Raw genomic sequence first — 13,790 nt, forward strand, 5'->3', positions numbered from 1 at the left:
GTTACACATAGAGATCTATGTTTTGAATGTGTCTGTTTGTTAGGGTTAAAATTATCAAGATTATTATGAATCTACATTTTTTATTTTTCCTTGTAAATGGAGACATTTTTGTGTATTACCTGCAATGATTTCCTGTATATTTTATGATAATGTGTAGATTTGTTCATCATATCTCCAAAAACTATTATTTAAAGTTTGTGCATAATCTTAATAAAACAAAATTGTGTCTATCGTCCAGTGTGTCTGGTTTCTCTACATTGAAAGTGATCCCAAGCTTTGGACTTGGCTTTCAGTACGTTCTTCTTCATGTTTGTAATCCATCCTTTCCGGTCCTCACTCTTCCCATTCTCACGTTTTCAAATTTCAGTTCCTTTAGTTTAATTTGATAACCTACGTTATACCGTTTGTTTGTGTTGTTGTGTTTTTTCCGTATTATAAAATAAACTAGATAACATTTTGTGAAGGGGTAGAGCATGAACAAAGGAAGGTTTTTCGGTGTGGATCTGGACTAGGGGGCGACTTGAGGAATTCTAAGCCCCTTTCTTTAACATTGTAAACATGTTCATTGATTTTTCTAAGAGAATAATTCAATCAATTTTGTATTTGTGGATTCAACCCAGACTCTATTGTGTGCATACATTACTATAAAGGCAAATTTAATGAGCAATGTGTCTGGATTTGTAGGATTTAACTCTTATTGAAACTAGTATTGCTATTGCTATTGTTTGTTTAGATTGAGTTTCTATTGATTCATTGTTGTATTGAATTTATTTGCTGCTGCTGTTCTATTTCATTGCTGCTCATCAGGACCTCAGCACCTAGGTCCATTCCCTCTGATGTCCCTCATGTTTTGGAATGACAACTCATCTTATAGAATCTTGACTCTTATTGGAACACATATTGTAACACCAGTAATCCCAGACTGCTACCAATACTCTCACTTGTTTTATCTATGAGGGACAGGAAGGTAAAACTCAGATTACATGTCCCAGCACTAGATGCTAGCAAAGCGCTTCTACTTCCATTTTGACTGAATTCAACAGACTTTTTTTTTAATTCATTTTTTTATTATTATTTAGCTGCATAAATTACTTATAAAACCCATAGAGTGGCTAGAATACAAGATGCACACAGACAATTGTGTGAAGATGGGGAAATACTGAGTAAAGGTCGGTGTGAGGAGAGTGTTTCTTGTTCTGTTGGTGGCGCTGGTGTGTCACAGAGAGTTGGGACATGGAGTGTGTTTGAGTGTGTGTATGTGTGTGTTTGTGTGTGTTTGTGTAGGACAACCTGCACAACTTTCCAACACGTACAGCTTCGAACCCCCGGCGCTGAAGATGGGACAGTGCGGCATCACGTCCTCGAAGACGGTGCTGGTGTTTCTCAACCTCATTTTCTGGGTGAGTCTGCGAGTTTCTCACTGTTTTCAACGTGCGTCACAGCCGCAGCAGCTAGCTACATGCAGCTAAGCTAAGGTAGGTGTCCTGTCAGCTGCTAGCCTAGCTGAGGCTAGCTTTGTTTGAAGGGAAGAGTTATAAAAGTTTGAGAGTGCAGTCATTCAGAGAAGACATGTTGGCTCAATATGTTCTTTGCTAACAGCTCCGTTCAGTGAGGCAACTGTCATGTCCGACTCGAGAGGAAGGGACATTTTCTAACTGTCACACCTCCGCTATGAGGAGCAGGTCGGAGTCAATGCACCAAACAACAGTCACCACACGAAGCAGCTACACAGCGATGCTAAGCTAACTCCACGTCAACACATGTCAACACATGCATCATTTCATTTTCCAGGAGGCGGTGGAGGAAAAGCTAATAGACATGTTCTGAAATACGAGACCCTGTCCCAGAGCAGGATCACAGTGCAGCTACTGAGTCATTTGCACAAGACTGAACAACACATTCATTTTGAATTAACACACAGCTACAAAGTGTATAACAGAGTTGTGTCAAAGTGCTCATTCTACATTTTAGATTTTTTTTTCAAACTGGAAAACGTAGTTCAATGTGAAAACAAGATCAAGTTACCTGTGAGGGTAACAACTAAAGTCTTGGAGCAATGACAGCAATAGATATGAGTGAGTAACTCAAATAACTCCTGTGCAGCTATGTAAATAGATTCCTTAAACAAACAGATACAATGTAGAGGGGTTGTAGAGTTTCTCTTGATTTAATTCAAACGTGTTGTAAAGCATAGAGGAGAGTTAAAGGCAGCTGAAAACAAAGAATAACTAATGAGCAGCTAAGTGTAATGTGTATATTATAATCATAGACTGCATTTATCATATATGATGCACATACTTAACATACTGTTGGGTATTTAGAGAATCTGATATAATGTTATATAATACATGGATCAATATGACCTGGACTTTCGAAAACTTAATCTGCAAAGTAACGATATCTGTCAAATGAACTTAATGGGCCTAAAGTAAAGTATATTTATCTGATTATCAAACATTGTCGAGTTTCAGTATGGTATTACTACTGTAGAGTTATGTATCATATTATATTGGCTAATATTGTGCCAGATTAAATCACACATTATCTCAAGACATTTACCACATGATAAAACTGCGTGGAGCCGCATGCATTGAGTTTTTCAAGGTATTGCCACTTGATTTGCCTTTGTGGGTATGCTCAAATAAAATGCTGAGGTTTCTGTCCCCATCAGGCCGCTGCTGGCGTCCTGTGCTACGTTGGAGCCTACGTCTTCATCACGTACGACGACTACGATCATTTCTTCGAGGACGTGTACACGTTCGTCCCAGCCGTGGTCATCATTGCAGTTGGAGCCCTCCTCTTCATTATAGGACTCATTGGATGCTGCGCGACAGTGAGAGAGAGCTACTGTGGACTCACAGCGGTCAGTGAACCAGTTTTGAAACCAGTTTTCAATTGGCAGAGAGAAGTAGTATTTACACTTTAAGGAGGATCTTGTGGAAGTGATGAATCAAAGATCAACTTTGAAGGCAAAATGTTACTTCAGGAGGAACTAGAACAAGCTGTAAACATTTTCAACTTGACTTTTCATAAGCACTCTGTTGCTTGTTGGACTAAGTATGAAGAAGGTTATTTGTGCGTATCAAAGTGGCAGTACATGTTTGTGTTGTCTGTGTAAATATCTATGTGAAGCTCTAAATCTTAATATTCCACCCACAGTTTGTGATTATTCTCCTGCTGGTTTTCATAACGGAAGTGGCAGTGGTGGTTCTAGGATACATTTACAGGGCCAAGGTAAGGAAGACAAACACATGTCAGGACAGGATTGTTCTGATGATACTCACCCGGAAGAGATGGTTGACCTAATTTATTCTGCTTGTGTTTGCCATCACGTTAAAGGAAGATATGTCCACAAATGTGTTTTGCCTCACCCCTCTTGACAGGTTGAAAGTGAAGTCAGTAGCACTATCAAGAAAGTGTATGACGAGTACAATGGCACCAATAGCAATGCTCAGAGCCGTGCCATCGACTATGTGCAGAGACAGGTGAGGACAGACATCTCATCTCCATTAACACCACCAATATGAGGGTGTTTTACCTGTGTGGCTTGTAGAATTGATGGTTTAAATCGTTGTCATTTGAAACAGCTCCAGTGCTGTGGGATCCATAATTACTCTGACTGGCAGTATACACACTGGTATGAAGAATCCAAAAACAAGAGTGTACCCATCAGTTGCTGTAGAGTCAACATTGGAAGCTGCACGGGGTCCCTAACTCATCCTGAAGATCTCTACCAAGAAGTAAAGTTATTTTTAGATTAGTCAAGTTTTCAAACTAAAGACCACTTCCTTTTATAAGCTGAATATCTTCATTCTTTCGTATGTTTGAACATATTCTGTGTGTCTAGGGCTGTGAGGCTCTGGTTGTGAAAAAGCTCAAGGAGATCATGATGTATATCATCTGGACCGCACTGACATTTGCTGCTATCCAGGTATTTTAACTTTCACTTTCTTACCTCAGTGTTTCCACTGTGTGCATTTTGCAGCGCCCCATTGTTGCACCACTACAGTGAAGCGTTTCAAAGCTTTAATACTAATCAGACATGTTCTCTCTTTCTCCTAGATGCTAGGGATGATGTGCACATGTGTGGTGCTTTGCCGCAGGAGCAGGGATCCTGCTTACGAGCTTCTAATCACTGGGGGCACCTACGCATAAAGGAGAACCCTTTCAATACCATAACACATACTGAGAAATGTCTTCAGAGAGAGCATGAAAAAAAAACACAGTGACAGCACCTAAGTTACTCACTACACCTTGCCTGTTATTTGATCGACAAAAAAAAACAGCATTTGACCAAAGTCTGTAACGGTCGATGAGATGCAGAAAGCCATCTTTGTTTCTGACTATGGTATCAGGGCGTTAATCATCATTCTTACCAAACTTTAAACTCTCGGTCATCTACAGAGTAAGATATGAACAGGGTCATTTCTTCATATGTTAGTTTGCACTATGTGTATGGCTTTGAAATATTTTTTATTTAAACTTATGTACTTGAATGAAAGAAGAGTGTATAATTTCACCCTGTACCTCCACTACTACTACTATTACTACTGCTTCTACTACTCCTCTTACACTACTACTATTACGTTCAGTTCTTGTTATGACTTCTAGTTTCACCAGCAGTATTCTATCACTCCACTAGGTCAGTGGTGAAGCATTAAATGTCACCGGTGTGGGATTGACTGATCTTTCTTTCAAGATTCAAACCTTGTAATCACTTATTTTGTGGGATATTTAAAGTAGTCATAGTGGAGACTAAATCGATTTGGTCTCGTTTTGCTGTTTGTTCGTCTCTGTTCCAACAATCTACTGGAGATGGTTTTAGAATTTGATTTGTTGATTATATAGGACCCGAGAATGTAAATAAAATGTGAGGTGAAGTTTGAAATGAAATGTGTTTTCTGGCTTCATGATTTATCCGACTTTACAAAAATATAGTTGTTTTTACACATTAAGACAGAAACCCCTGTTCATTGGCTGGTTCCAGTTTGGATGAGGTTCACGTACAGATGGTTTGGTATGTGTCTGTCTTTAGGTCTGCAGACAAGGCTCATGTTAACCATGGGCTAAAAATGTATCTAACATAAGTGTAAATATAATCGGATCACAAGACCTTATTATATCTGCCTACATTTTGTGACCGAAGAATAAACCACGTGAGCCTTGACGGTAAAAGTGCTCAGGTTTATCTCAGCTTCTTCGGATGCTCTGGTTTGGTCTGATAGTATACATTCAGATTAGTCCACCACAATAAATGGACCATAAGAGATATAGGGGAGAGCGGGGTAATGTGGGACATCGGGTGATGTGAAACACCCCCTGTATCTAGGCAACGGAACACTTTTGTTGTCATGTGACTATTATGTTTAAAAGCCCCTCCCATTCCCCCCTTGCAATGAAGGATAAGTCGGTGCAGGGGCTGTGGAAAGTTTCTTCAGAAATTGCATGTAAAAGTAAATGTTCTTGCTTTGAACTTAATCAACTGTTGTGTCAAAACAAATTGAATCAGGTAGAAAAACTTATATCATACATGTTGGTGAACTTCCAACATATAAAACCATGTGAATGATGCTAGCTGAAGATTAGCCTGAATTGCTAAAAGATGTTGTTTTTCTAAAATTGTGGCTTCGGGGTAAAGTGGGACAAATGCTGTGGGGTAAAGTGGGACAGTGTCTAGCTAGCTAGCTGACCAGTTCCATGGCCTTGCTCCAGTTAAGTACCGTGAACTGGCATTTGAATACGCAGAGAAAAACAATATCCCTGTCGCTGCCAATTGGACAGAGAAACAATGTGCCGGTAAGCTAGGGTGTGCAAGAGATCACATGAATCATAATAATCATAAATGTGCTTAATTGACCAATCCCCATGATTCTGTTACTAGTCCGATATTAGTGGTTGTCAATCTAGCTGTCGGGATTTTAACTATTACAACATGTGTTGTTATGGTAGTTTTAAAGTGGAAAAAGTTTACCCCGTAGCTGGGGTAAAGTGGACCACTTTACCACTTTTTTTTAAATAATCATATTTTCACTGCCCTTTGTCCTGAAGACATTCTGATCATTTCCATTTCTAGAAAACATCCTGAATTAATGGGAAATGTGTACATTTTACTGATATATCAGTTTAGCTCGTCTAGAGGGGAGCAAATGTAAAAAATGTCCCACATTACCCCGCTCTCCCCTACAAATAGTAAGTACTGTGAGGTCTTAACTTGCAAAATGCTTTTCTTATTAAATGACAATGTTGATCTTTGCTAAAATAATTAAAAACTGAGAATTTGTCAGACATCAAATGAATACAAATATATTCTCTTGCACAAACAAATATTATTTTTAGCAATCTGAAACAAAACATTAAACAGGAGTTATATACAAGATACAAATTCAGCCCAAAATGAAGGGCTTAAAGTTTGAACAATTCAATTGACCATATTAGAATGAACATAACGCAGTGACAATATTCAACGTATCAGTGTTAACCAGCTGTCTGGGTTTTGGCATCATGTAAAGTTATATGAATTTGTGCCAAAGCAATAAATAACTCACCATTCCACAACCTTATGTACAGTATAACATTTTTGAATTATTATTACAATCCTAAGCTATCAGGTGGGCTTTTACAAGACATTTTTAGCTGATAAATTGTAGTTGTTATTAAGTCCAACATGTGACTGTCGGGGGAACTCATTCTTTAGCGAGGTACGAGCCAGGAACCAATCCGGCAAGGCCGTTTCTTTGCACCATCCACCATCCGTCCTGACCTTCATCCATAACAACCACAACGTCCCCAATGGAGACAGAGAGCTCGTCTTCCCCCTGAACAGAGAAACAATGACTCAAGAGATTATTCTTTAGGTGAACAAGAGTTGGAATTTCTGTATTTGTCTCAGGTAGAGAAGTTGACGTCAAAGTGAAGAAGCTGACCTGTGCTATGTATTCATATATGACCTTGAACTCGTCACTGCTCAGTTGAGACGGTTGAAAACCAGGAATGGAAGCATATACTCCGTCTGATGTCTCTGCTGTGGAGACGTGACAGGATTATTGTGAGAAACAAGCAACAGTTCAGCTATTGTGTGAAGCCACTTAATTCTTTTTATTTGCAAATGTATTACCAATCCAGTGACTAAGCTGACAGCTGATAACTTGGATACCACATTCATTTTATGAAAATGGATTCACTTGCTTAACATGCACCTTAGGGCATTTATCAACATTTCATTAACCTTTTGATGGGATAATGCACATATCTTTATTTTCTGCTGGTGACTGACAAACAGACTATTCTCCTTTTCCTGTTGTATTTCTACTGGAAGAACTAGAACATTTTTCAATTTAATTAAAAAAAGTTCTCACAACAAGCAGCACTTGAATAATAAACTCAATTTTAACAGGAAGAAACCTCTGGCAGAACCAGACTCGATATGGATCCCCTTCTGCCTCGACAGGTGAGTTGGGTGAGGAAGAGGGGAGAGAGAGAGAGAGAGAGGGGAGGTGGTATTGAGAGTTTTCACTCTCTTCACATCAGGCTGGTGCTTGTTTGTCTGTTGTGGCACCTCACACCAGTTGCAAACTCCTGTTGTGTTTATAATGTTCGTACCAATATACCTAGAGACAGTGTGTGTATAAATGCATTTTAACAGCATTTCCTCCTCTAATTTTTCAGTTGCCCGTTGTTGGTGTTAAGAATAATGACCACGGTATGTAACTCCCAGTTGCTTCACACTCTGTTGTCAGTTGTTGACACTCTAAACTGTCATCATGAAGGAAATTATACTGTAATAACTTTGTGTACTTTACCAATAGGTTGTTCAACCGGCTCATTGATGCTCAGCTTGGAGCCTGATGAACAATTTCCCTGCAAAAGACTCGAAAACCTAAAAACAATATTGAAAGGACGCACAAATAAATACTTGTAGGAGAAAAAAAATATCATGCAGTAAATTCTGTCATCGTCTGCATTATCCTTCATTGCTTTGGATTGAGTCACCTTTTCATGACTCCAACAATTCCAGCACTGCCGTTTCTATCAGTCGCAGCGTCTCCATCGTAGTAATCCTGGTATTCAATTGGAGCTGGGAGGAAAAAAACGGTCTTTAATGCAAAATACAACACTGTGAGATAATATTAAAATTTCCAACTTAGAATATATTCAAATCCCAACCAGGAAGGCTGCGAGAGCGTGCCTTACCCGGGGGCGTTGTGCCAGTGCTATTCATCTCCACAAAGCAGTGGTTGTCTGTCATGATGTCACACTTTTCCAGTGTGCTTCTCACGTCCTCGTAACACTGGTGGAGCAGTTTGAATGGGACACAATGAGATTGATTTGAAGGGCTTGATGAGGAGGCCTCTCGTACAGATGTGTAACAGCAGCTCCACCTACCTCGTCGTCTTTCACACTCTGCAGTGATAAATGGTTGCAGTGCACCCACAAAGCGTTTCTCAGTATGCTGAGGCGGTCCTCTTCCTGCTGCTGAAATATCTGCACAACAGCAGTGGGATCGGAAAGAAAAAAGGCATGTCATCGAGAAAGCATTGAAGTGCAGTACATTCACTCTATTGATGGCAATATTACACCATACATTACTTTGTGAGCACTTCTGAAATATATTAATGCACATGGTATCTCACACAACAAATGCCTCTCGAGCATATTTCTCTGTTGTCTATCCACTTAAACGCTCATAGCTGTCATTGAAACATGCATCACAGCTTTTAGATATAAATTTATGAAGTACTCAATACATCTCTTTCAGCTGTCTTTTGGCTGCTTTAATCTGTGTGTGTGGGCTCCAGGTATTACTTGTGTAGTGGAAACCTAATTCCATTTTCAAGGCCACATTATGGGGGCTTGTCTTCCTGATGAGGATAAAAAGCAAATCCCGATGAAGTTAATCCTTAAATTGGGTTAGGTTTAAGACTTTTTTTAGTTTGATTAAGTTTAGGTTTGTAAGTTTAGGGTAAGGGTAAGTCTTCAGGAAACGCCTGTGTGTCTGTGTGTGTGTGCGTGTACTTATATCTTTGAGTACAATTGATGATATACCTTACTGAGTGAGGACATTTTGGAAATATGAGGATATTTTGTTCCTGTCCTCACTGTTGGTTGCTTTAAAAGGTTAGGTTTAGAATTAGTTTTTGGCATTTAGTTGTGGTTGTTGTGGTCAGGTTAAGGTCAGGTTATGCCAATAAGTGCTGCCAACACGATAGAAGGAGAGTGTGTGTCCTGTCTTGCAAGCTACAACGTACAACAACCTTAAATTGCTTAATAATGTTGAATGGCTGCCTCAGTACTGCTGTGGTTATCACATGCAGGAAGGAAACTCAGTTGCCCAGAAACTTCTTTGGTAGATGAGTGACTCACACCATGTTCTGATCATAGGAAGTATTACACATCCTCACTGACAAAACAGCACTTGGGTATTACCACTTTTGATTTAAGTCTGTACATTTTAAGATGTGGTAAGCTGTAGTGTATATTCCCCACTTGATAAATACTACAAGAGGAGAAAAGCAGCGTCTGTACTTTACCTCACATGTGTTGATGTGTGTTGACTCCCATTCCTGACGGATCTTGTCAAGCTGTTCAATGTTTGTCTTGTATTGTTTCGCTGAGGACAAATAGAAAACAATTGTATAAAAGAGAAGGTACATTTAACATTTAATATAATTTTTACTTATGTCAAAACCACAGTTTATCGCTGAATATCCTGTATCTATCCCCATGAAATGTAAATTAATGGGACCGTTCCTAAAAAACAAATAATTGCAGTGTACTACAAAGCAAAAATAAATATAAGTTTCTGGTGCCATAGTAGATCTCATTATTTTGTCCTTACCAGCTTCCTCAGCAGTTTCTCTGCAGTGTTTAGATTTATTGTTCATCTGAAATAGAAGGAAAATTACAAAATGACCCAATAAATTCCAACGTTATTTTATATGTTTAGTTCATTTAGTTAAATAATCTATTTAAATTTCATTAAATAAAAAAGCAACGACAATTTAAATGATTAAATCAATGTCAAAATAAAATTAATTTCCCATCTCTGTAAGTGTCGTGGAGTAACTGGTCTAACTGCCAGTGTGGTTTCAGGAACTATCGCTCTGGTTGCCAACAACAGCCAAACAATACGTATGTTCTTCTTAATGATTTTAAAGTGTGTAAAATACAACGGTATTGATAATGAAGTGCATGCTTTCAAATGTGAGGGACATTTAAAAATAGCACAAACAGTAGTACAGTCAACGATATAGGTACTACATTTTCTTATTTCTCTCATGAACATAAGAGCTATTCTTCACTATGGTTAAACCATTTCAATCATTAAAAATGATAAATTTAGCGTTTGCATGAAAAATGCAAGTAGGGCAATAAGGGAACTTTGAGATGTGAAACAAAACCTATTTTAAGAGCTCCTTAATACAAAAAATGCTATTGGCTTATTACATAAATTATTATATATAAACTCGGACGTTCGGCCGTCACTGTGCACAATGATGTATGAGCAGAGTTTGACTCTAAAAGGCTGTTTTCACATTTGTCTGCATAAAAGTGAGTTTTTTCTCTGCTGCTTGAACCTACAAACAAGATGTGGGAACTTAAAGCCTCTAGCTCACATACAAGTTTGCATGTTCTTAGACTGTGAGGGCTAAGAACATGAAGGGTTAACCCTAACCCTTACCCTAACCCTAACTGGAGGATGACAATTACACGCACCACAGCACAGATTTACCTTCTCTATCTGTTTGGGAGTGGTGGTGGGAGCGCTGCCCATCTTCTGAGCCGTCTGCTCGGCCTCGTCAGCCTCCCTGCAGCGCTGCTCGTAGCACTTTTTGGACTGGGAGAGAAGCAGAATAGAAACCACATGAAACTATTATAACCATTCTCTGTTCATCCGAACTGCTATGAACCCTGGGGATGGGGGGTTTAGGAGGGGCTTGTGTTGGCAGGAAAACAAACTGCATCAATCACCAGCTCACTTCCGTCTTCTGAGAAGAGAAGCATGACATCGTGGTCCTTAATATTCACTGTTATCTTGCAAAACCATCTTCCGCTCACACATTCATAGGGCAATGCTTCTCTACTTTCGCTTTGCAGGCGAGGACAAGCTGCATTTCATCTACTTTTCTTCCACATAGGAGGAAGAGTTGCCAATAATTCACTAAATTATAAATCACTTAAATTCAAACTTCCAACACAAAATATAAGACTTTAAAAAAGGCATTTAATGACTGAAAAAAGAGAAAATTCATGTGCATCCTGATAATAAGAATTGAACTTACTTCTATTGTTTTCTTGTAGAGGGCGACTTTCGCCTTTTGGACCTTCTCCATCATGACTTCAAACTAAAAGGTTCATGTAGTGTTTCAAAAAAAAAGAAAAAAAGAGGTCATCGTCAGAAAAACCACAAACTCTTTTTTTAGATTTCCTCTGTATGCAAATGAGAAAAGAAGACATTTTATTATTTATTTTATGCTTTGCCTTTTTCCTCTGTTCTTTCTGTCGCTCTCTGAACTGCTCCATCCTCTTCACTTCGTCCTTCAGGTGGCCGGAGAGCTGAATGTGCAAGTTTCCTATGTTCTCGATTTCTGAAGCATTTGCAAAACAGACAAGTAAAAAAAAACTCAGAAGTGAGTATATGGCATGTCGTGTATTGAATGCCTTGAGACAATGATAAAGGAAACATAACCTACGTTTTTTCATTTCATCGAAAGATATTTTCAAAGTGCTGTGAAGACAAAAGGGAACACAGGATGTGCTAAGATGTCACGCATTGACATGTCATGCATTGAAATGTAGAAGAGGAAGAAATACTGACGAGTGCAATGATGTTCAAACCCCACACTTACCAGATCTCATTTAAACCTCCAGCCTTGCGGGCGATGGTGACCAGTTCTTTGCCATATTTCTCCTCTGCCGCTGCCCTGCACAACCACAACACAGCTGTACCACGTCACCGACGCCACTCTCTCCATTCATGTGCAATTTACACAAAGTGTTTGAGCCCACCTCATTTTCAAGAGCTCCTCCATGTCTTTGCATGTCCGTCGGCCATCATTAAGCCTCTGAATTATGGTCTCATACCCACAATTGCTGATGAAGTCCGTGCCCTGCTGTACCACAGATACCAGACAACAATTTCAGAGATAAGGGAAAGTGATCACAGGGAATCTTGCACAATATTCAATTTTCGAGCGAAAGTAAAAAATATATCTGCTAAAAGCAAAATGTTTCACATCCACTGGGAAGAAAGTTTTGATGCTGGCTTATTGTTTGATGTTTTTAATCAGACCCACATGATCACCTTTGTGTGATAGCTGCAAAGGACGATAAGACGAGATGGATATCAACAAATACCCAGATGACTGTGGCAATTTTTTTCCCCCGTAGGGGTATTGTGGTATCTCATCTTCAATGGAAATCGTTGCAGGTGGAAAGTGGAAAAAGAGATCTAACAAAATTTTGACTCACGTGGAAATAAAATTATTGATACTGATATTTCTCTAAAACAAGTGATTGACATTTGGCACAGGGTAACTGATATCAGGATTTTAATAAAGAGGGAAAAGGAAGCACACAGTGTCACGCAGTAAACTGAAGCTTCAGTAGAGTTCAACTGTCACACACTTAAATAGGTGCTATGTGCACAACAGTGCATCAAACACACAATAAAGGGACAAGATTACCCTGTGCTGTATTTATCTGGAAACCTACAGTGATGATAAAGATCAAACTTTTACCCCAACAACGTTAGCTGTAATAAGTTACTTTGGCCTAAATACACTATTAAAAAAAGTTGCACTGAGAGAGAAATCTTTAGCTAGTGTGACAGACCTGTTTTTTTAAACTGTAGAACGTGTGCAAAGATAAAAAAGCAGTGTTTTCGCTCATATCAGTGAATATAAATACATTTATTCAGTGAGCAAAAGAGAAAAAAAGCAAAGATTTGAAGTCTAAAGACAGGACCAAGTGCTAATATGACTGGTTTTACACAGATAATCAACTGGGGATATCGTTTAGTGAATATCTTAGCCACACCAAATAAAATGTTAAGATACAGTAGAATGAAAAGGTAAAGAACTTTATACTTGAATGCTCACAAACATACTGAACACAAAGCTGATTTCACACCTTAGTCAAAACTCATGATCGACTAAAAACACGACTCAAAGTGTACCTATTCGTAGAATCACACTAACTCACCCAGAAGGCATCTTTAAATTCTAAAGTCATCTTGGCAGTGGAGGATAAATAGTCCCTGCTGCAGAATCCACTCGACTTTTAGTCACTCTACTAAACCCAGCAGGGGAATACGTTGCTGCTGCTGCTGCTGCTGCTGCTGCTGCTGCTGCTGCGGCTCGGTGCAAGTGAAACAGATCATGACACATTCAGGAAGCCAGCCTTAAAACAGCAACACACTCTCACTAACTCATTTGATTTTAAATGAGGAAGAGCTGTAACGTGCCATGCTGATCCTCTTGTCGTTTCAGTTTGTTCAAGGGGACAAGGATTAACGATCCATAGCAACACTTCTTCAAATGCACTTCTAAAAACACACTCCAATTTCTTTCATGACAATTTACAGAAGTGTTGGTTTGAACATTAATATTGTGTGTAATGTATTAGGTTTCCTCAAAGAAGAGGTTGTACTGTATGACTGATTCTCAACCTGGGGGTATCGACGGCCACGGTTGTGCTGGATAACTTCTGGGGTCGGCAGATATTTGTTAAATAAAAATATATATAACATATTCAAAATATAATGGCATATTTTAGGGAATTGTTTTTATATT

The 13,790-nt window shown here is 39.0% G+C and overlaps 2 protein-coding genes across 4 annotated transcripts; one reads left to right on the forward strand and one right to left on the reverse strand.

The window, feature by feature from the left end:
* The first annotated feature begins 1,197 nt into the window (after window positions 1-1,197).
* tspan3a (tetraspanin 3a) lies at window positions 1,198-4,893 on the forward strand. The gene is made up of 7 exons (XM_053427781.1): window positions 1,198-1,400; window positions 2,672-2,863; window positions 3,160-3,234; window positions 3,384-3,485; window positions 3,588-3,740; window positions 3,848-3,931; window positions 4,063-4,893. Exons 1-7 carry the CDS (start codon window positions 1,257-1,259, stop codon window positions 4,153-4,155), a joined length of 843 nt encoding a protein of 280 aa, XP_053283756.1. The 5' UTR covers window positions 1,198-1,256; the 3' UTR covers window positions 4,156-4,893.
* A 1,394-nt stretch (window positions 4,894-6,287) lies between these two features.
* On the reverse strand, window positions 6,288-13,748 carry pstpip1a (proline-serine-threonine phosphatase interacting protein 1a). 3 transcript variants are annotated; one of them, XM_053427777.1, is made up of 15 exons: window positions 13,201-13,748; window positions 12,007-12,107; window positions 11,847-11,921; window positions 11,691-11,725; window positions 11,479-11,585; window positions 11,280-11,342; window positions 10,730-10,834; window positions 9,836-9,881; window positions 9,528-9,607; window positions 8,383-8,481; window positions 8,191-8,287; window positions 7,990-8,074; window positions 7,800-7,876; window positions 6,924-7,021; window positions 6,288-6,815 (listed from the first exon to the last, which is right to left on the reverse strand). In XM_053427777.1, exons 1-15 carry the CDS (start codon window positions 13,228-13,230, stop codon window positions 6,684-6,686), a joined length of 1,230 nt encoding a protein of 409 aa, XP_053283752.1. In that variant the 5' UTR covers window positions 13,231-13,748; the 3' UTR covers window positions 6,288-6,683. The 3 variants fall into 3 exon arrangements, with proteins under 3 accessions (XP_053283752.1, XP_053283753.1, XP_053283751.1); XM_053427778.1 differs by having other exon boundaries at window positions 6,924-7,018; window positions 12,007-12,110; XM_053427776.1 differs by having other exon boundaries at window positions 12,007-12,110.
* Window positions 13,749-13,790: the final 42 nt, after the last annotated feature.

Source organism: Pleuronectes platessa, chromosome 7 (assembly GCF_947347685.1).
Source record: "Pleuronectes platessa chromosome 7, fPlePla1.1, whole genome shotgun sequence".
In the NCBI taxonomy this organism is placed as follows: domain Eukaryota; kingdom Metazoa; phylum Chordata; class Actinopteri; order Pleuronectiformes; family Pleuronectidae; genus Pleuronectes; species Pleuronectes platessa.